Source organism: Oncorhynchus mykiss, chromosome 27 (genome assembly GCF_057628025.1).
Source record: "Oncorhynchus mykiss isolate SJ-2025 chromosome 27, ASM5762802v1, whole genome shotgun sequence".
NCBI lineage: Eukaryota > Metazoa > Chordata > Actinopteri > Salmoniformes > Salmonidae > Oncorhynchus > Oncorhynchus mykiss.
In genome coordinates, this window is record NC_143048.1 from 15,106,396 (window position 1) to 15,124,555 (window position 18,160).

Below are 18,160 nucleotides of genomic sequence, written 5' to 3' on the forward strand. Positions count from 1 at the left end.
GACTGTGAAGCTATGTAGAGCCCAGGCTGCATGATTTAGGCCCCCTGGCCACCAGTCAGACTGCGAGGCTGCAGCACACAAACGGGACTGAGATGAGTTATCATCAGCTCGTCAAAGACGACACACACACACACACACACACACACAGAATCATGCAGACACTACAGTATACAACACACGCTATATGCATGCACGCACGCACACACACACACATACACGCACACACGCACGCACGCACTCGCACACACACAAGCATGCACACACTATACGGCTCACGCTATATGCATGCACAAACACACACACACACACAGATCATCATATCATTACACTTGAGGAGGTATCAATCCCTCTAGCAGACAGACTGACAAGCCCGGACCCCTTGTCTCTGACACCCCCGCTGGGTCGTCATTGAGACACACAGAGAGAGGATTGAGTTGTAAATCTGTGTGTGTATTTGTGTAAAAAGGTAGAGAATGCAGCCACTGTCTGTCTGTCCATCCGTTCGGCTTGGGCAGAATCCAGACTGTCATACCTTCACACAGACCTTGTACCATTCCGGGATATTCGGTAATAATGGCATTGAACACAAGGGCCACTATTTTCAAACCCCCCTAAGCCTCTTTAATCCAGAGGTTAGCAATGCTAACAAGAACATGTAAAATCCCACAGAGAATGCTAACTAAATGCTAACAAGCGCATTGCGAACATTTTATACTGTCTCTGACTTAAACTATTTGCAGGACAGACATCCCAGCTCATAAAGTTATACAAGTAACTGAAAAATGCTGCTCAGAGTTTTCTGCGAGCACAAAACAAATATTAGCCAGCAAGGCTCTTGATCCAGGAGGGGATTATCTGCTGTTACTAAGCAAGGCTTGATTTTGGAAGAAGCTAACCACCTAGCTAGATATAGTAGCTACTAAATTAGTAAACCAAATGCACAACTGCAGAGCATTCAGCACATTTTAACTTAACTTCTTAATAGTTATAAGATATCTAGATATCTAGCAGGCAAACATTTATTTGTGAATTCCATACTTGAACTACATCAGCTGTCCCGTGCTGCACAACAGTAATTGACTCACAAGGCTCCGGTCTCTTGTCTCTTGTCATTGTGCACTTGTAAACAAACACCACGTGACTGGGGACTACCGGTAAACTTCATAATGAAAAAATGATCTGTCAGGTGAAATGAAGAACGCAATCTTCTTTATCTCCTAATTTATTGTGCAAATTGACTGCAGGTTTTTAAAAGTAGCTACAAATATTCAAAAGTATAAAAAAACAAAAATAGTATTGACAGGATTGAAAAACCATCCCGTGGCTATTTCCAAATACCCCGGTATACAGTACATATGGTATACCGCCAATGCCTATCGTCTGTCTGGCTTTCTTTCTGTCTGTCTATGGGGTCTATGAGGAGTTTCCGAGCCTCTCTCCTGAGAAGGAGTACATCAGGGTAGATTACTAACTGTCTGTATGATTAATATATTAGACCCATGTGAAACCCCTACCCACCTGCTTTCTGGTGTTTGCCTGTGAGATTCTTTTGAGCACTGACGTGTGTGTGTTGATGTTGTATGTATGTGAGTGTGTGTGTGCATACGGGTGCATTCGTGTGTGTATCCACTCACACACACACACACACACACACACACACACACACACACACACACACACACACACACACACACACACACACACACACACACACACACACACACACACACACACAAACACACACACTGCTCTAACATTCCAGTTTCCCAGATGAGGACTGTCACCCCCCCCATTATTTCATCCCTGTAAATCATCAGAGGAGAAAAAGAGAGGAAGCATTTCCTCCTGTTTTCAAACGTTTACACCAGACATGAACAAAGACTGCTGTAAAGTTGTCATGGTGAGGCCACAAATGCACAGTGAGATTCTTTTCAGGAGTCAGTTTAAAATGACCTTTGTCTCTGACTGAAACATACACACACACACACACACACACTCTCCCCTCCATGCTGATACTATAGCCCTGGGACAAACCCACCTGTACAAACTTCACATACAGTACATACCTGTAACTGTTCTTATTTTAGCCTGGGTCTAGTCTATTGCTGCAGACAACTTGTCATTCTCTGGTACGACCACGACAAGGAAGTAGCCTTGAGCAGAAACAGACTGGCACCCAGGCTAATTTAATCTATGTAAGATTATCAATCCCCAGTACCTCAATTCCTGTGTATAGTTGTCCCACTCTACAGAGTCTCTAAGGGTGTTTTCACACTTGGTTCCTTTCAGGCAATTTTTCTTTGTTGCAGTGTGAAAACTCTAAAGGAGTGAATGCGAAGAGGACTCGGTCCACAAAATAGTTGAAGTGAACTGGCAAATAGTTGAGTCCTCTGTCATGCTATCCAGGTCTGTGCCCAAACAGTTTGAGCTTCTACTTTTAAAAATCCACCTTTCCAGTAATAAGTATCTCACTGTTGCCGCCTTTTATAGACCCCCCTCAGTCCCCAGCTGTGCCCTGGACACCATATGTGAATTAATTGCCCCCCATTTAACTGGGATATGCTTAGCCTACAATCTAAGCTAGATGCCCTCAATGTCACACAAATTTTCAAGGAACCTACCAGGTACAACTCTAAATCCGTAAACACGGGCACCCTCATAGATATCATCCTGACCAACCTGCACTCTAAATACACCTCTGCTGTCTTCAACCAGGATCTCAGCGATCACTGCCTCATTGCCTGCGTCCGTAATGGATCCGCAGTCAAACAACCACCCCTCATCACTGTCAAACGCTCCATAAAACACTTCAGCGAGCAGGCCTTTCTAATCGACCTGGCCCCCGTATCCTGGAAGGATATTAACCTCATTCCGTCAGTAGAGGATGCCTGGTTATTCTTTAAAAGTGCTTTCCTCACCCATCTTAAATACGCATGCCCCATTCAAAAAATGTAGAACTAAGAACAGATATAGCCCTTGGTTCACTCCAGATCTGACTGCCCTTGACCAACACAGAAACATCCTGTGGCGTACTACATTAGCATCGAATAGCCCCTGCAATATGCAACTTTTCAGGGAAGTTAGGAACCAATATACATAGTCAGTTAGGAAAGCAAAGGCTTCAAAAATAAATTTGCATCCTCCAAAAAGTTCTGGGACACTGGAGTCCATGGAGAATAAGGTCACCTCCTCCTTATTCTTCTCCCAGCTGCCCTCTGCACTGAGGCTAGGAAACACTGTCACCACCGATGAATTTCAATAAGCATTTTTCTACGTCTGGCCATGCTTTCCACCTGGCTACCCCTACCCCGGTCAACAGCTCTGCACCTCCCACAGCAACTTCTCCAAGCCTCCCCATTTCTCATTCACCCATATCCAGATAGCTGATGTTCTAAAAGAGCTGCAAAATCTGGACCCCTACAAATCAGCTGGGCTAGACAATCTGGACCCTCTCTTTCTAAAATTATCCGCCACAATTGTTTCAACCCCTATTACTAGTCTGTTCAACCTCTCTTTCATATCATCTGAGATCCCTAAAGATTGGAAAGCTGCTGCAGTCATCCCCCTCTTCACAGGGGGAGACACTCTAGACCCAAACTGTTACAGACCTATACCTATAATACCCTGCCTTTCTAAAGTCTTCGAAAGCCAAGTTAACAAACAGATCGCCGACCATTTCGAATCGCACCGTACTTTCTCCGCTATGCAATCTGGTTTCTGAGCAGGTCATGGGTGCACCTCAGCCACGCTCAAGGTCCTAAACAATATCATGACCGCTATCGATAAAATACAATAAAATGCAGCCATCTTCATCGACCTGGCCAAGGCTTTCGACTCTGTCAATCACAGCATTCAGATCGGCAGACTCAACAGCCTTGGTTTCTCAAATGACTGCCTCGCCTGGTTCAACAACTACTTTTAAGATAGAGTTTAGTGTGTCAAATCGGAGGGCCTGTTGTCCGGACCTTTGGCATTCCTACCTACCTACCTACCTACCTACCTACCTACCTACCTACCTACCTACCTACCTACCTACCTACCTACCTACCTACCTACCTAGCCCTTCCCCTCCCTGCCCTTTTTCCCTTCAGTCGTATTAGAGCAAACATGTTTAGTCTGTGTGATATTACAAAAACCAAAGAGAATTGCTGTCAATGAGGGGCTTTGAGGACAGAAATACTGCAGAGACCGATGAGTGAGACTGAGGAGTGAGGGACTTTTTGTGGAGCGCCAACCTCGGAGGAAGAGAGGCGGCCTCTGTTCCTCTGTAGCAACCCCAAACACCTCCCACACCGTGTATGTGTGTGTGTGCACACGTGTGTGAGCACGTGTGTGTATGCATGTGTGTTTGTGTGTATGCCCATGTGTGTGTGTTTATGCATACGCACGTGCATGCGTGTGGTGAGGTGTGTTAACTGGTCACCCAGTACAACCGGTATACCAGGAGCCTCTGGAATGGGCCAGTTGTCCCTGCTGACCCATAGCCACTCCCAGAGCTGCCAGAGCTGCCTGACACAGAGCAGAGTACGACCTTCCTGGCATGGGGACAGATGGGACGTTAGGTGACAGCGGGGACAGTGTGAGTGGGGATAATGTCAGAGAATTGAGTTGGACAGATAGATCTAACAGACACATATATTGGATTTGAATGCTAAGGTAGATTTCAATTATTACTTTTTAACATGCATTATTGGCATCAAGCCTTCATCCAAAGATTTGTGCAGTCTAATAGTAAGATGTCTATATATCCAGTACATAGGCCATCCACAGGCCATCCTTGCCAGCCCGCACTCGGCTACTAAGTAGATAAAAAAATAAAGGAAACATTTAATAATTCCCTCAAAAGACCATAACAATTAATTATTGCTTGATTTATACTGTATTTCCACTGTGAATATCCTGGTGGGTGTATGTCAGTGGATGTCAGTTGGCTGAGAGCGGGGTGTCAGTGTGGTCGGTTGGCTAACCGCCTGGCAACTGGGGGTGCTCCAGAGGTTTTCACCATGATGAATCTGCTGGAGAAGCTTCGGGGGAGAAACGTGGCGGTTGCCCCCTGATGACAACCATGCCGCCTGATGCTTAGGTTGAGGCTGCTGCAGCTGGGTCGAGTGACCAGGATTCTCTCTGTACTCTCGTTTTCTCTCTCTATTTCTGTTACTCACTCTCTCTTGCTTGCCTGTTTTCTCTTTTTTTCCTGCCCTCTCTGTCTCCCTCTCTCTCTGTCTCGCTTGCTCTGTCTCCCTCTCTCTCCGTCTCGCTTGCTCTGTCTCCCTCTCTCTCCGTCTCGCTTGCTCTGTCTCCCTCTCTCTCCGTCTCGCTTGCTCTGTCTCCCTCTCTCTCCGTCTCGCTTGCTCTGTCTCCCTCTCTCTCCGTCTCGCTTGCTCTGTCTCCCTCTCTCTCTGTCTCGCTTGCTCTGTCTCCCTCTCTCTCCGTCTCGCTTGCTCTGTCTCCCTCTCTCTCTGTCTCGCTTGCTCTGTCTCCCTCTCTCTCCGTCTCGTTTGCTCTGTCTCCCTCTCGCTCCGTTTCGCTTGCTCTGTCTTTGTCTCGCTTACTCACTGGGTTGCTCTCTGTCCCCTTCTCTCTCTTTCGCTCTCTCTCTTGCTTGCTTTCTTGCCCCTTCTCTCTGTCCTTCCCCTTCTCTCCAAGTCTACAGAGTGGTTCAGTTGGTCATGTTGGTGGCAGACAGGACTGTGGATGTAAAGGGATCCTGGTCTGCCTTGGCTCTGGCTGTGGTTACTCTATTGGCTGGGCTCTCTGTGGTGTGATGTGGTGGGGATTAGTGTTTCCCACACCAGCCAACCAGCCTGAAGACCATCCTCTGTCCTCTGTTCTCCCAGGCTTCACCACTACAGGGTTTTAATAGTTTGTGGATGGAATGACTGGGACTGGGGAAAAAAGTGTGTAAATGGGAAGGAAGGAGAGAGGGCGGGAGGGATGGATAGATGGAGGGATGAAGGGTGAGAGGGAGAGAGAGACTGAGAGAGGGGACAGATATAGACCTTGTGGTCACAGACTAAACAAAACTTCCAGAGGGAAGAAAAACGGCCAGACAAAAGTCACAAAAGTTATATCCCCCCCCCCCCCCCCTAGAGATGTACGATGCCTTCTGATGTCATATTTTATGCTTTTAAAGAAATACCCCAGCTATTTCTGAGCTTTTCCAGTTGAAAAACAATATCCTCATGTACAAATGCAATAATGTTCACACACTTAAGGGAAATAAAAAAAGACGTTCTGAGCAAAATTGCAAACTTCAAGAGTTGGACCATCAAGGGGTGGGTCTGATATGCTTACTCTGATGTCACTGGCCTCCCCCTTGCTTGTGAGAACCATAGAGGTGCAAAAATAGAACAAAGAGGAAAGCGCCCCGCACACACTTGTGCCATATCATGTCATACCTGGACCACCAATGAACCTTTTGTTAAGTAAATCAGGTGATAAATGAGGTGGAAAGGAGATTGGTCTTTAACTTTTTCATTTTCTTCATGACCTGCTTGCTGATATTTAATATGTTACACACATAGCTGAGGAAGTGAGGGAATGGAGTCAGGAGGCCACATGGAGTGAACCCCAACCCCCTTCCATCGCTCGATGCCCCCATCCCTGTAAACCAATACTGAGAGGAGAAAGTCTGCAAGTGCTTTACTCCCACCAGGCACCTCCCCTGTGTATTTTTATTAAGTCATAAAGTGCACCATGTAGAGCGAGAGAGAGAGAGTGAAAGCCCTTTGAATTGAATGAAGCCCTTTGAATTGAATAAAGCCCTTTGAATTGAATTGAGAGAGAGCTCTCAAGTCAGCCATTGTGCCTGCTGGACCAAGGCCTGGGCTGGACCCGCTCCCACTGAGAAACTAGGCTGTGCTCAGTTCACCTTTCTCTAGCCCTCTGGTTTACACCTTTATATTCTCTATCCTCGGCCTACCTCCCTTTATACTGTCCACCCTCCCTCAACACTTTATACTGTCCACCCTCCCTCAACACTTTATACTGTCCACCCTCCCTCCCTCAAGCCTTTATACTGTCCACCCTCCCTCAACACTTTATACTGTCCACCCTCCCTCAACACTTTATACTGTCCACCCTCCCTCAACACTTTATACTGTCCACCCTCCCTCAACCCTTTATACTGTCCACCCTCCCTCAACACTTTATACTGTCCACCCTCCCTCCCTCAAGCCTTTATACTGTCCCTTCTCCCTCCCTCAACACGTTATACTGTCCACCCTCCCTCCCTCAAGCCTTTATACTGTCCCTTCTCCCTCCCTCAACCCTTTATACTGTCCTCCCTCCCTCAACACTTTATACTCTCCACCCTCCCTCCTTCAAGCCTTTATACTGTCCCTTCTCCCTCCCTCAACACTTTATACTGTCCACCCTCCCTCAACACTTTATACTGTCCTCCCTCCCTCAACACTTTATACTGTCCACCCTCCCTCCCTCAAGCCTTTATACTGTCCACCCTCCCTCCCTCAACACTTTATACTGTCCACCCTCCCTCAACACTTTATACTGTCCACCCTCCCTCCCTCAAGCCTTTATACTGTCCACCCTCCCTCAACACTTTATACTGTACACCCTCCCTCAACACTTTATACTGTCCACCCTCCCTCAAGCCTTTATACTGTCCACACTCCCTCAACACTTTATACTGTCCACCCTCCCTCTACACTTTATACTGTCCACCCTCCCTCCCTCAAGCCTTTATACTGTCCACCCTCCCTCAACACTTTATACTGTACACCCTCCCTCAACCCTTTATACTGTCCACCCTCCCTCCCTCAACACTTTATACTGTCCACCCTCCCTCAACACTTTATATCGTCTACCCTCCCTCAACACTTTATACTGTCCCTTCTCCCTCCCTCAACACTTTATACTGTCCACCCTCCCTCAACACTTTATACTGTCCCTTCTCCCTCCCTCAACACTTTATACTGTCCACCCTCCCTCAACCCTTTATACTGTCCTCCCTCCCTCGAGCCTTTATACTGTCCTCCCTCCCTCAACACTTTATACTGTCCACCCTCCCTCAAGCCTTTATACTGTCCACCCTCCCTCAAGCCTTTATACTGTCCACCCTCCCTCCCTCAAGCCTTTATACTGTCCCTTCTCCCTCCCTCAACACTTTATACTGTCCCTTCTCCCTCCCTCAACACTTTATACTGTCCACCCTCCCTCCCTCGAGCCTTTATACTGTCCACCCTCCCTCCCTCAACACTTTATACTGTCCACCCACCCTCCCTCGAGCCTTTATACTGTCCAACCTCCCTCAACACTTTATACTGTCCACCCTCCCTCCCTCAAGCCTTTATACTGTCCGTTCTCCCTCCCTCAACACTTTATACTGTCCCTTCTCCCTCCCTCAACACTTTATACTGTCCACCCTCCCTCAACCCTTTATACTGTCCACCCTCCCTCCCTCAAGCCTTTATATGGTCCACCCTCCCTCAACACTTTATACTGTCCACCCTCCCTCCCTCAACACTTTATACTGTCCCTTCTCCCTCAACACTTTATACTGTCCACCCTCCCTCCCTCAAACCTTTATACTGTCCACCCTCCCTCCCTCAACACTTTACACTGTCCCTTCTCCCTCCCTCAAGCCTTTATACTGTCCCTTCTCCCTCCCTCAACACTTTATACTGTCCACCCTCCCTCCATCAAGCCTTTATACTGTCCACCCTCCCTCAACACTTTATACTGTCCACCCTCCCTCCCTCAACACTTTATACTGTCCCTTCTCCCTCCCTCAACACTTTACACTGTCCCTTCTCCCTCCCTCAACACTTTATACTGTCCCGTCTCCCTCCCTCAAGCCTTTATACTGTCCACCCTCCCTCCCTCAAGCCTTTATACTGTCCACCCTCCCTCAACACTTTATACTGTCCACCCTCCCTCAACACTTTATACTGTCCACCCTCCCTCCCTCGAGCCTTTATACTGTCCTCCCTCCCTCAACACTTTATACTGTCCACCCTCCCTCCCTCGAGCCTTTATACTGTCCACCCTCCGTCCCTCAAGCCTTTATACTGTCCACCCTCCCTCAACACTTTATACTGTCCTCCCTCCCTCAACACTTTATACTGTCCACCCTCCCTCAAGCCTTTATACTGTCCACCCTCCCTCCCTCAAGCCTTTATACTGTCCACCCTCCCTCAACACTTTATACTGTCCACCCTCCCTCAAGCCTTTATACTGTCCACCCTCCCTCAACACTTTATACTGTCCACCCTCTCTCAACACTTTATACTGTCCACCCTCCCTCCCTCAAGCCTTTATACTGTCCACCCTCCCTCAACATTTTATACTGTCCACCCTCCCTCAACCCTTTATACTGTCCACCCTCCCTCAACACTTTATACTGTCCCTTCTCCCTCCCTCAACACTTTATACTGTCCACCCTCCCTCCATCAAGCCTTTATACTGTCCACCCTCCCTCAACACTTTATACTGTCCCTTCTCCCTCCCTCAACACTTTATACTGTCCACCCTCCCTCAACACTTTATACTGTCCCTTCTCCCTCCCTCAACACTTTATACTGTCCACCCTCCCTCCATCAAGCCTTTATACTGTCCACCCTCCCTCAACACTTTATACTGTCCACCCTCCCTCCCTCAAGCCTTTATACTGTCCACCCTCCCTCCCTCAACACTTTATACTGTCCCTTCTCCCTCCCTCAACACTTTACACTGTCCCTTCTCCCTCCCTCAACACTTTATACTGTCCCTTCTCCCTCCCTCAAGCCTTTATACTGTCCACCCTCCCTCAACACTTTATACTGTCCTCCCTCCCTCAACACTTTATACTGTCCACCCTCCCTCCCTCGAGCCTTTATACTGTCCACCCTCCCTCCCTCAAGCCTTTATACTGTCCACCCTCCCTCAACACTTTATACTGTCCTCCCTCCCTCAACACTTTATACTGTCCACCCTCCCTCAAGCCTTTATACTGTCCACCCTCCCTCCCTCAAGCCTTTATACTGTCCACCCTCCCTCAACACTTTATACTCTCCCTCCCTCCCACAAACCATTATATACTGTCCCCTCTCCTTCCCTCCCCCTCAACCCTTTATACTGTCCCCTCTTCCTCTCCCCCTAAACCTTTTATTCCCTTCCCCTCTCCTTCCTCCCCTCCCTCCCTCAACCCTTTATACTGTCCCCTCTCCCTCCCTCTCTAAACCCTTTCTACTGTCCCTCACTCCCTCAAACCATTATGCTGTCCCCTCTCCTACCCTCCCTCCCTTAACCCTCAAACCTCTGACCCCTCAACCCTTTATACTGTCTCCCCTCCCTCCCTCCCTCAACCCTTTATACTGTCCACCCTCCCTCCCTCAAGCCTTTATACTGTCCCTTCTCACTCCCTCAACACTTTATACTGTCCCTTCTCCCTCCCTCAAGCCTTTATACTGTCCCTTCTCCCCCCTCAACACTTTATACTGTCCACCCTCCCTCCCTCAAGCCTTTATATGGTCCACCCTCCCTCAACACTTTATACTGTCCACCCTCCCTCCCTCAACACTTTATACTGTCCCTTCTCCCTCAACACTTTCTACTGTCCACCCTCCCTCCCTCAAACCTTTATACTGTCCACCCTCCCTCCCTCAACACTTTACACTGTCCCTTCTCCCTCCCTCAAGCCTTTATACTGTTCTTTCTCCCTCCTTCAACACTTTATACTGTCCACCCTCCCTCCATCAAGCCTTTATACTGTCCACCCTCCCTCAACACTTTATACTGTCCACCCTCCCTCCCTCAAGCCTTTATACTGTCCACCCTCCCTCCCTCAACACTTTATACTGTCCCTTCTCCCTCCCTCAACACTTTACACTGTCCCTTCTCCCTCCCTCAACACTTTATACTGTCCCTTCTCCCTCCCTCAAGCCTTTATACTGTCCACCCTCCCTCCCTCAAGCCTTTATACTGTCCACCCTCCCTCAACACTTTATACTGTCCTCCCTCCCTCAACACTTTATACTGTCCACCCTCCCTCAAGCCTTTATACTGTCCACCCTCCCTCCCTCAAGCCTTTATACTGTCCACCCTCCCTCAACACTTTATACTGTCCACCCTCCCTCAAGCCTTTATACTGTCCACCCTCCCTCAACACTTTATACTGTCCACCCTCTCTCAACACTTTATACTGTCCACCCTCCCTCCCTCAAGCCTTTATACTGTCCACCCTCCCTCAACATTTTATACTGTCCACCCTCCCTCAACCCTTTATACTGTCCACCCTCCCTCAACCCTTTATACTGTCCACCCTCCCTCCCTCAAGCCTGTATACTGTCCCTTCTCCCTCCCTCAACACTTTATACTGTCCACCCTCCCTCAACACTTTATACTGTCCACCCTCCCTCAACACTTTATACTGTCCCTTCTCCCTCCCTCAACACTTTATACTGTCCACCCTCCCTCAACACTTTATACTGTCCCTTCTCCCTCCCTCAGCACTTTATACTGTCCACCCTCCCTCCATCAAGCCTTTATACTGTCCACCCTCCCTCCCTCAACACTTTATACTGTCCCTTCTCCCTCCCTCAACACTTTATACTGTCCCTTCTCCCTCCCGCAAGCCTTTATACTGTCCCTTCTCCCTCCCTCAACACTTTACACTGTCCCTTCTCCCTCCCTCAACACTTTATACTGTCCCTTCTCCCTCCCTCAAGCCTTTATACTGTCCCTTCTCCCTCCCTCAACCCTTTATACTGTCCACCCTCCCTCCCTCAAGCCTTTATACTGTCCCTTCTCCCTCCCTCAACACTTTATACTGTCCACCCTCCCTCCCTCAAGCCTTTATACTGTCCCTTCTCCCTCCCTCAACACTTTATACTGTCCTCCCTCCCTCCCTCCCTCCCTCCCTCACTCACTCAAACCTTTATACCCTCCCCTCAACCCTCCCTCCTACCCTCAAACCTCTGACCCCTCAACCCTTTATACTGTCTCCCCCCCATCCCTCCCTCCGCACTTTATACTGTCCCTTCTCCCTCACTCAACACTTTATACTCTCCCTCCCTCCCTCAAACCATTATATACTGTCCCCTCTCCTTCCCTCCCCCCTCAACCCTTTATACTGTCCCCTCTTCCTCTCCCCCTAAACCTTTTATTCCCTTCCCCTCTCCTTCCATCCCTCCCTCCCTCAACCCTTTATACTGTCCCCTCTCCCTCCCTCTCTAAACCCTTTCTACTGTCCCTCACTCCCTCAAACCATTATACTGTCCCCTCTCCTACCCTCCCTCCCTTAACCCTCAAACCTCTGACCCCTCAACCCTTTATACTGTCTCCCCTCCCTCCCTCCCTCAACCCTTTATACTGTCCACCCTCCCTCCCTCAAGCCTTTATACTGTCCCTTCTCACTCCCTCAACACTTTATACTGTCCCTTCTCCCTCCCTCAAGCCTTTATACTGTCCCTTCTCCCCCCTCAACACTTTATACTGTCCACCCTCCCTCCATCAAGCCTTTATACTGTCCCTTCTCCCTCCCTCAACACTTTATACTGTCCCTTCTCCCTCCCTCAAGCCTTTATACTGTCCCTTCTCCCTCCCTCAACACTTTATACTGTCCACCCTCCCTCCCTCAAGCCTTTATACTGTCCCTTCTCTCTCCCTCAACACTTTATACTGTACACCCTCCCTCCCTCAAGCCTTTATACTGTCCCTTCGCCCTCCCTCAACACTTTATATTGTCCACCCTCCCTCCCTCAAGCCTTTATACTGTCCACCCTCCCTCAACACTTTATACTGTCCACCCTCCCTCCCTCAAGCCTTTATACTGTCCCTTCTCCCTCCCTCCACACTTTATACTGTCCTCCCTCCGTCCCTCCCTCCCTCACTCAAACCTTTATACCCTCCCCTCAACCCTCCCTCCTACCCTCAAACCTCTGACCCCTCAACCCTTTATACTGTCTCCCCTCCCTCCCTCCCTCAACCCTTTGTACTGTCCCCCATCCCTCCCTCAACTCTTTATACTGTCCCGTCTCCCTCATTCAACACTTTATACTGTCCCTCCCCCCCTCAACCCTTTATACTGTCCCTCATCCCTCCCTCTCTCCCTCAACACTTTATACTGTCCCCTCTCCTTCCTTCCCTCCCTTCCTCAACACGTTATACTGTCCCCTCTCCTTACATCCCTCCCTCAACACTTTATACTGTCCCCCATCCCTCCCTCCCTCAACACTTTATACTGTCCCCCATCCCTCAACACTTTATACTGTCCCCTTTCCTTCCTCCCTCAACACTTTATACTGTCCCCCATCCCTCAACACTTTATACTGTCCCCTTTCCTTCCTTCCCTCCCTCCCTCAACACTTTATACTGTCCCCTCTCCTTCCCTCCCTCCCTCAACACTTTATACTGTCCCCCATCCCTCCCTCCCTCAACACTTTATACTGTCCCCTCTCCTTCATCCCCTCCCTCCCTCAACACTTTATACTGTCCCCTCTCCTTCCCTCCCTCCCTCAACACTTTATACTGCCCCCATCCCTCCCCCCTTCCCTCAACACTTTATACTGTCCCCTCTCCTTCCTTCCCTCCCTCCCTCAACATTTTATACTGTCCCCTCTCCATCCCTACCTCCCTCAACCCTTTATACTGTCCCTTCTCCCTGCCTCCCTCAACCCTTTATACTGTCCCCCATTCCTCCCTCCCTCCCTCAACACGTTATACTGTCCCCCATCCTTCTCTCTCTCCCTCAACACTTTATACTGTCCACCCTCCCTCCCTCGAGCCTTTATACTGTCCACCCTCCCTCCCTCAAGCCTTTATACTGTCCCCCATCCCTCCCTCCCTCAACCCTTTATACTGTCCCCCATCCCTCCTTCCCTCCCTCAACCCTTTATACTGTCCCCATCCCTCCCTCCCTCCATCAACCCTTTATACTGTCCCCCATCCCTCCCTCCCTCCATCAACCCTTTATACTGTCCCCCATCCCTCCCTCCCTCAACCCTTTATACTGTCCCCCATCCCCCCCTCCCTCCCTCAACACTTTATACTGTCCCCTCTCCTTCCCTCCCTCCCTCAACCCTTTATACTGTCCCCCATCCCCCCTCCCTCCCTCAACACTTTATACTGTCCCCTCTCCTTCCCTCCCTCCCTCAACACTTTATACTGTCCCCCATCCCCCCCTCCCTCCCTCAACACTTTATACTGTCCCCCATCCCCCCTCCCTCCCTCCCTCAACACTTTATACTGTCCCCCATCCCCCCCTGCCTCCCTCAACACTTTATACTGTCCCCCATCCTTCCCTCCCTCCCTCAACACTTTATACTGTCCCCCATCCCCCCCTCAACACTTTATACTGTCCCCTCTCCTTCCCTCCCTCCCTCAACCCTTTATACTGTCCCCTCTCCTTCCCTCCCTCCCTCAATCCTTTATACTATCCCCTCTCCCTGCCTCCCTCAACCCTTTATACTGCCCTCCCTCCCTCCATCAAACCTTTATACTGTCCCTCCCTCCCTCAATCCTTTATACTGTCCCCTTTCCTCGCTCCCACTCACCCACTTCTCTTTCTCTCTTCTCTCTCCCTCTCCCTCAAGAGTAGAGTACAGTGTAGTAGCCTCTCCCAGTATGTAGCGTGTCACTACTATGGTATTCTGTAGTGTTGGCTGGCTGCTGCAGCCGTAAGAAGACTCTCAGGTCTGGGAAAATAACACACACGTTCCTCAGCATGTCAGCACATACAAAAAGACAAACCTCTCATCACGTCTGGAGACTTACAAATGGTGTCCCAATAGAAAACCATTGATTTGCAACTAGTACTCGGCTGAATGATTCTGAGTGTACATATTTGTTTCTTGTTGATTAGTATATAATATGCCATTTAGCAGACACTTATAGTACAGTGAATTCATAAGGGTACGTTGCTTATAATATGTGTGTATGTGATCCCTACAGGAATTGAACCCATGACCTTAGCATTGATAATCCTACACTTTTACCAGTTGAGCCACATAGGCAGTCATAGTTTTGCACCACTAGATGCTGTCAGATGTTTAACAGCCTCTCTCTCTCTGCGTTCTCTCCACAGGTGACGTACCTGGGCAAGGTGACCATCTCAGGGACCCAGTTCCTGTCGGGCTGCACAGAGTCGGCAGTGGTGGGCCTGTGGAACCGCCGTGCGCTAGCCCAGGAAGAGCACCTCCCTGCCAACTCCCTCCTGGAGATCCGCCCCTTCCAGGTGCGACTGCACCACCTGGACGGACGCGGTGAGGCCTCGGTCACCATGGACACGTACCAGGTGGCACGCATCGCCTACTGTACGGCGGACCACTGCACGAGCCCCAATGTGTTCGCCTGGATCTACCGGGAGATCAACGACGACCTGACCTTCCAGATGGACTGCCACGCCGTGGAGTGTGAGAGCAAGCTGGAGGCCAAGAAGCTGGCCCACTCCATGATGGAAGCCTTCCGCAAGACCTTCCACAGTATGCGCAGCGATGGACGCATCCACAAGAGCGGCTCCTCGGACGAGTTCGCCACTGACGACTCCGCTCCAGATGACTCCACCCCCGAGGAGGATGGCTGAGCACCAGGGTTGCCGCCCCCCTCCCCCGGTCGCAAGCCGTGAGGGGAGGTGCACAGGTGCAGCCGGAGCACTCTTTCTACTCTCTGTCTCTCTTACTCTACTCTGGTTTAAGGAAAAAACTCAAATTGACTGACGCACAGACCGCAAACGCCGACTAAAGAATGACGAGGACGTAGTTTTAAAAAGGGAAAAATAGGAGGACAAAGGAACCACAAGAGATGAAACATATGGGGAAGCCAAACTAAACTAGCACTGCCTCTTTGGATAAATAGATCCTCAAACATCTGGATAGCCATTGAAGCGCATGATCTGCCCATTAGAGATGAGTGAAAAATGGTTATAAGACATTCCCAATCGACGCTGCTGTCTGTCCGTCCGTCTGTCTGTCTGCAATGTGCAGAGAGACTCTGCCTCTTTACCCCACCGCGCGCCCCTTACTCACCCCTTCCCGCCCAATCAAAAGCCCAGATCACTTTCTAAGAATCCCAGATCACTGCCTCATGTTCTGACTTTAAAACAACAGCACTATGGAGTTACGAGTTATGCCTGTAGCACTGTTAAATGTGGGATATAAAGAGAAAGCCTTGACTCTAATATATGTGTGGAAGGTTGCCGGGAGGTGGGAGGTCTTGACATATTTATTAAGCCACAAGAGCGTCATCTCTTATCGATCACATTTTGATTCCTTTTTTGGAAGCATACCAAAAGTGAGTCTTTTAGCTGTGTCTTGTCTCTTGATTTTGTGCCTCACTTCTAACATACCAAGGCTGGTCTCTGTCCCGCAATCCCAAACGTGTGCGTGTGTGTGTGTGTGTAGTCGTGCATGTGTGTGTGTGTGTGATCTAAGAAAAAGGATTGTCAGGAGAGAGAGCATGACCGATAATGGGCTAGTAATCCAACTAGAAGTTTAAAACCTGTCACAGCCTTTGTGGCATCCATTTTGGGAAGCTCTGCAGGGCTTTTTAAATTTAAACAAGAATATGACCATTTGACACATTTTTTTGTTTTGTTTTGTATGAAAAGGGAAAGTAAATGTGACAGTCACAGAAACCGATGTTCTAGGACCCCAAAAATAGCCATCCATAAAGAATACCTGAAGCCTCTTGGCCTGTGCTGAATGTATTATAGGTATGTTGTGCTGCAAGCTCCTTACACATTTTAGTTACTTTGTTATTTTAGTACATTTCTTCTACATAGTTTTATCTGGATTAGGTGCAGTTGGCTAGGGCAGTTTTCTGTACAGACACCTTAAGGGAACAATTATGTCTCGTGGGCTGGGTGCGTGTTGAGTCCATGAACAGACACACACAGTTCAGTTTCCCTGTGCTGTCGAAAGGTACGAGCGACCATTCTGGGGCAACTGGAAGCCTCCACGACACAAGAGCTCCACCCCTCCCACCCCCTTTTCTAACAAGACTCTTTTGAATGGACTGGTACTCACAGTGGGTGGGTCATGTATTTTTTCTGTTGTGACTGAAGCAGATTTTATTAAGATGGCTCTGGTCAGTACATACATATATAAATATATACATTGTATTTGAAACTCATTCAATAAGCTTATGTAAATACAACAAAAAAAAAATATCTGTTTCCAAATATTACAGCATTAAATGTTGATAGCTATTTTAAATAAACAACGGGAACATCAAAGACAGCACCAATGTTTTAAAGTAAATTGTGAATATATATGAGTTCCATAGAACTGGCTGTTGAGAGGGTGTGTGAGCCCGGGACACAGGGCTTGAAATGCCAGGATGACAGGAGGAGGGAATGTTTATAAAGCTGTAGATTACTGTGTCATGTCTTGTCTGAAGGCTCAGACGTGCTTTAAATGTCTGGAAATGTTACCATAAGTGTTTTCTATACAGAATTTGCAAAGATAAAGAAGGCATCACATATAAACTATTTACCAAGACTGACTGAATTTGAGGAAGTCTCTTTTTTGTTACAAAAACGTTCATGTTGATTCAGGTTGGCTGTGATGCTTTGCCTCCATATCAAATGTTTCTCAACAGTACTAGGAATCGGGTGAATTTCAAGGGCTGTTTATGTATTAGGTTTGTGTACACATACAGTATTACAGCCAGAGGTTTGCTCCAGTCCTAGCAATAATTGTATTTGTCTCCATTTCTTACGCAAAGCTCTTCTCAACCACAAGCCATGTGTGGCAGCCATTTTGGTGCCCACATCGGTCTCAAGCTATTCCCATAACTCGGGTGCTTATACCGTTGGCTATCATCACAGAGCTTCTAAACCCAGAGGTGCAACATCGCAAGAGAGAAGTGAAAAAGTCATTGAGAGAAGTGAAAAATGATTTCTTAGTTGTTAAGGCACAACCTTGTGAAAGTGACAAACTGACACGTTTTAATTTTCGTAAAAAACAAATTGGCATTGAAGGAGTGCCTTTTATTTGACGGCCTGCACATATGTAGTTCGGCATGAGACGACCGTTAGACCCGATGACGTGTTTCTGCCCAACATCGCCATGACATCACCTACAAGCATGATCTGGGATTTCTATTGGAGAAGCAGTTTCTGTGCCTATCTTCATACTGTACTGTCTTTGCTATCATTTTGCTGCTCAGAAACTGCAGAGAATCGAGAGCAAAATGGATGCTGGAAACAGTGTATATGACTGCT

General features: G+C 48.5%; 1 protein-coding gene across 1 annotated transcript in view; it reads left to right on the top strand.

The window, feature by feature from the left end:
- The window catches only part of LOC110507623 (PTB-containing, cubilin and LRP1-interacting protein), a 51,138-nt gene extending 33,699 nt beyond the window's left edge, over window positions 1-17,439 (top strand). Inside the window, exon 3 of the mRNA XM_021587723.3 lies at window positions 15,023-17,439. Within this exon, the coding sequence (XP_021443398.1) occupies window positions 15,023-15,520 (498 nt within the window). The 3' untranslated portion in view covers window positions 15,521-17,439. The remainder of the gene's footprint in view (window positions 1-15,022) is intronic.
- Window positions 17,440-18,160: the final 721 nt, after the last annotated feature.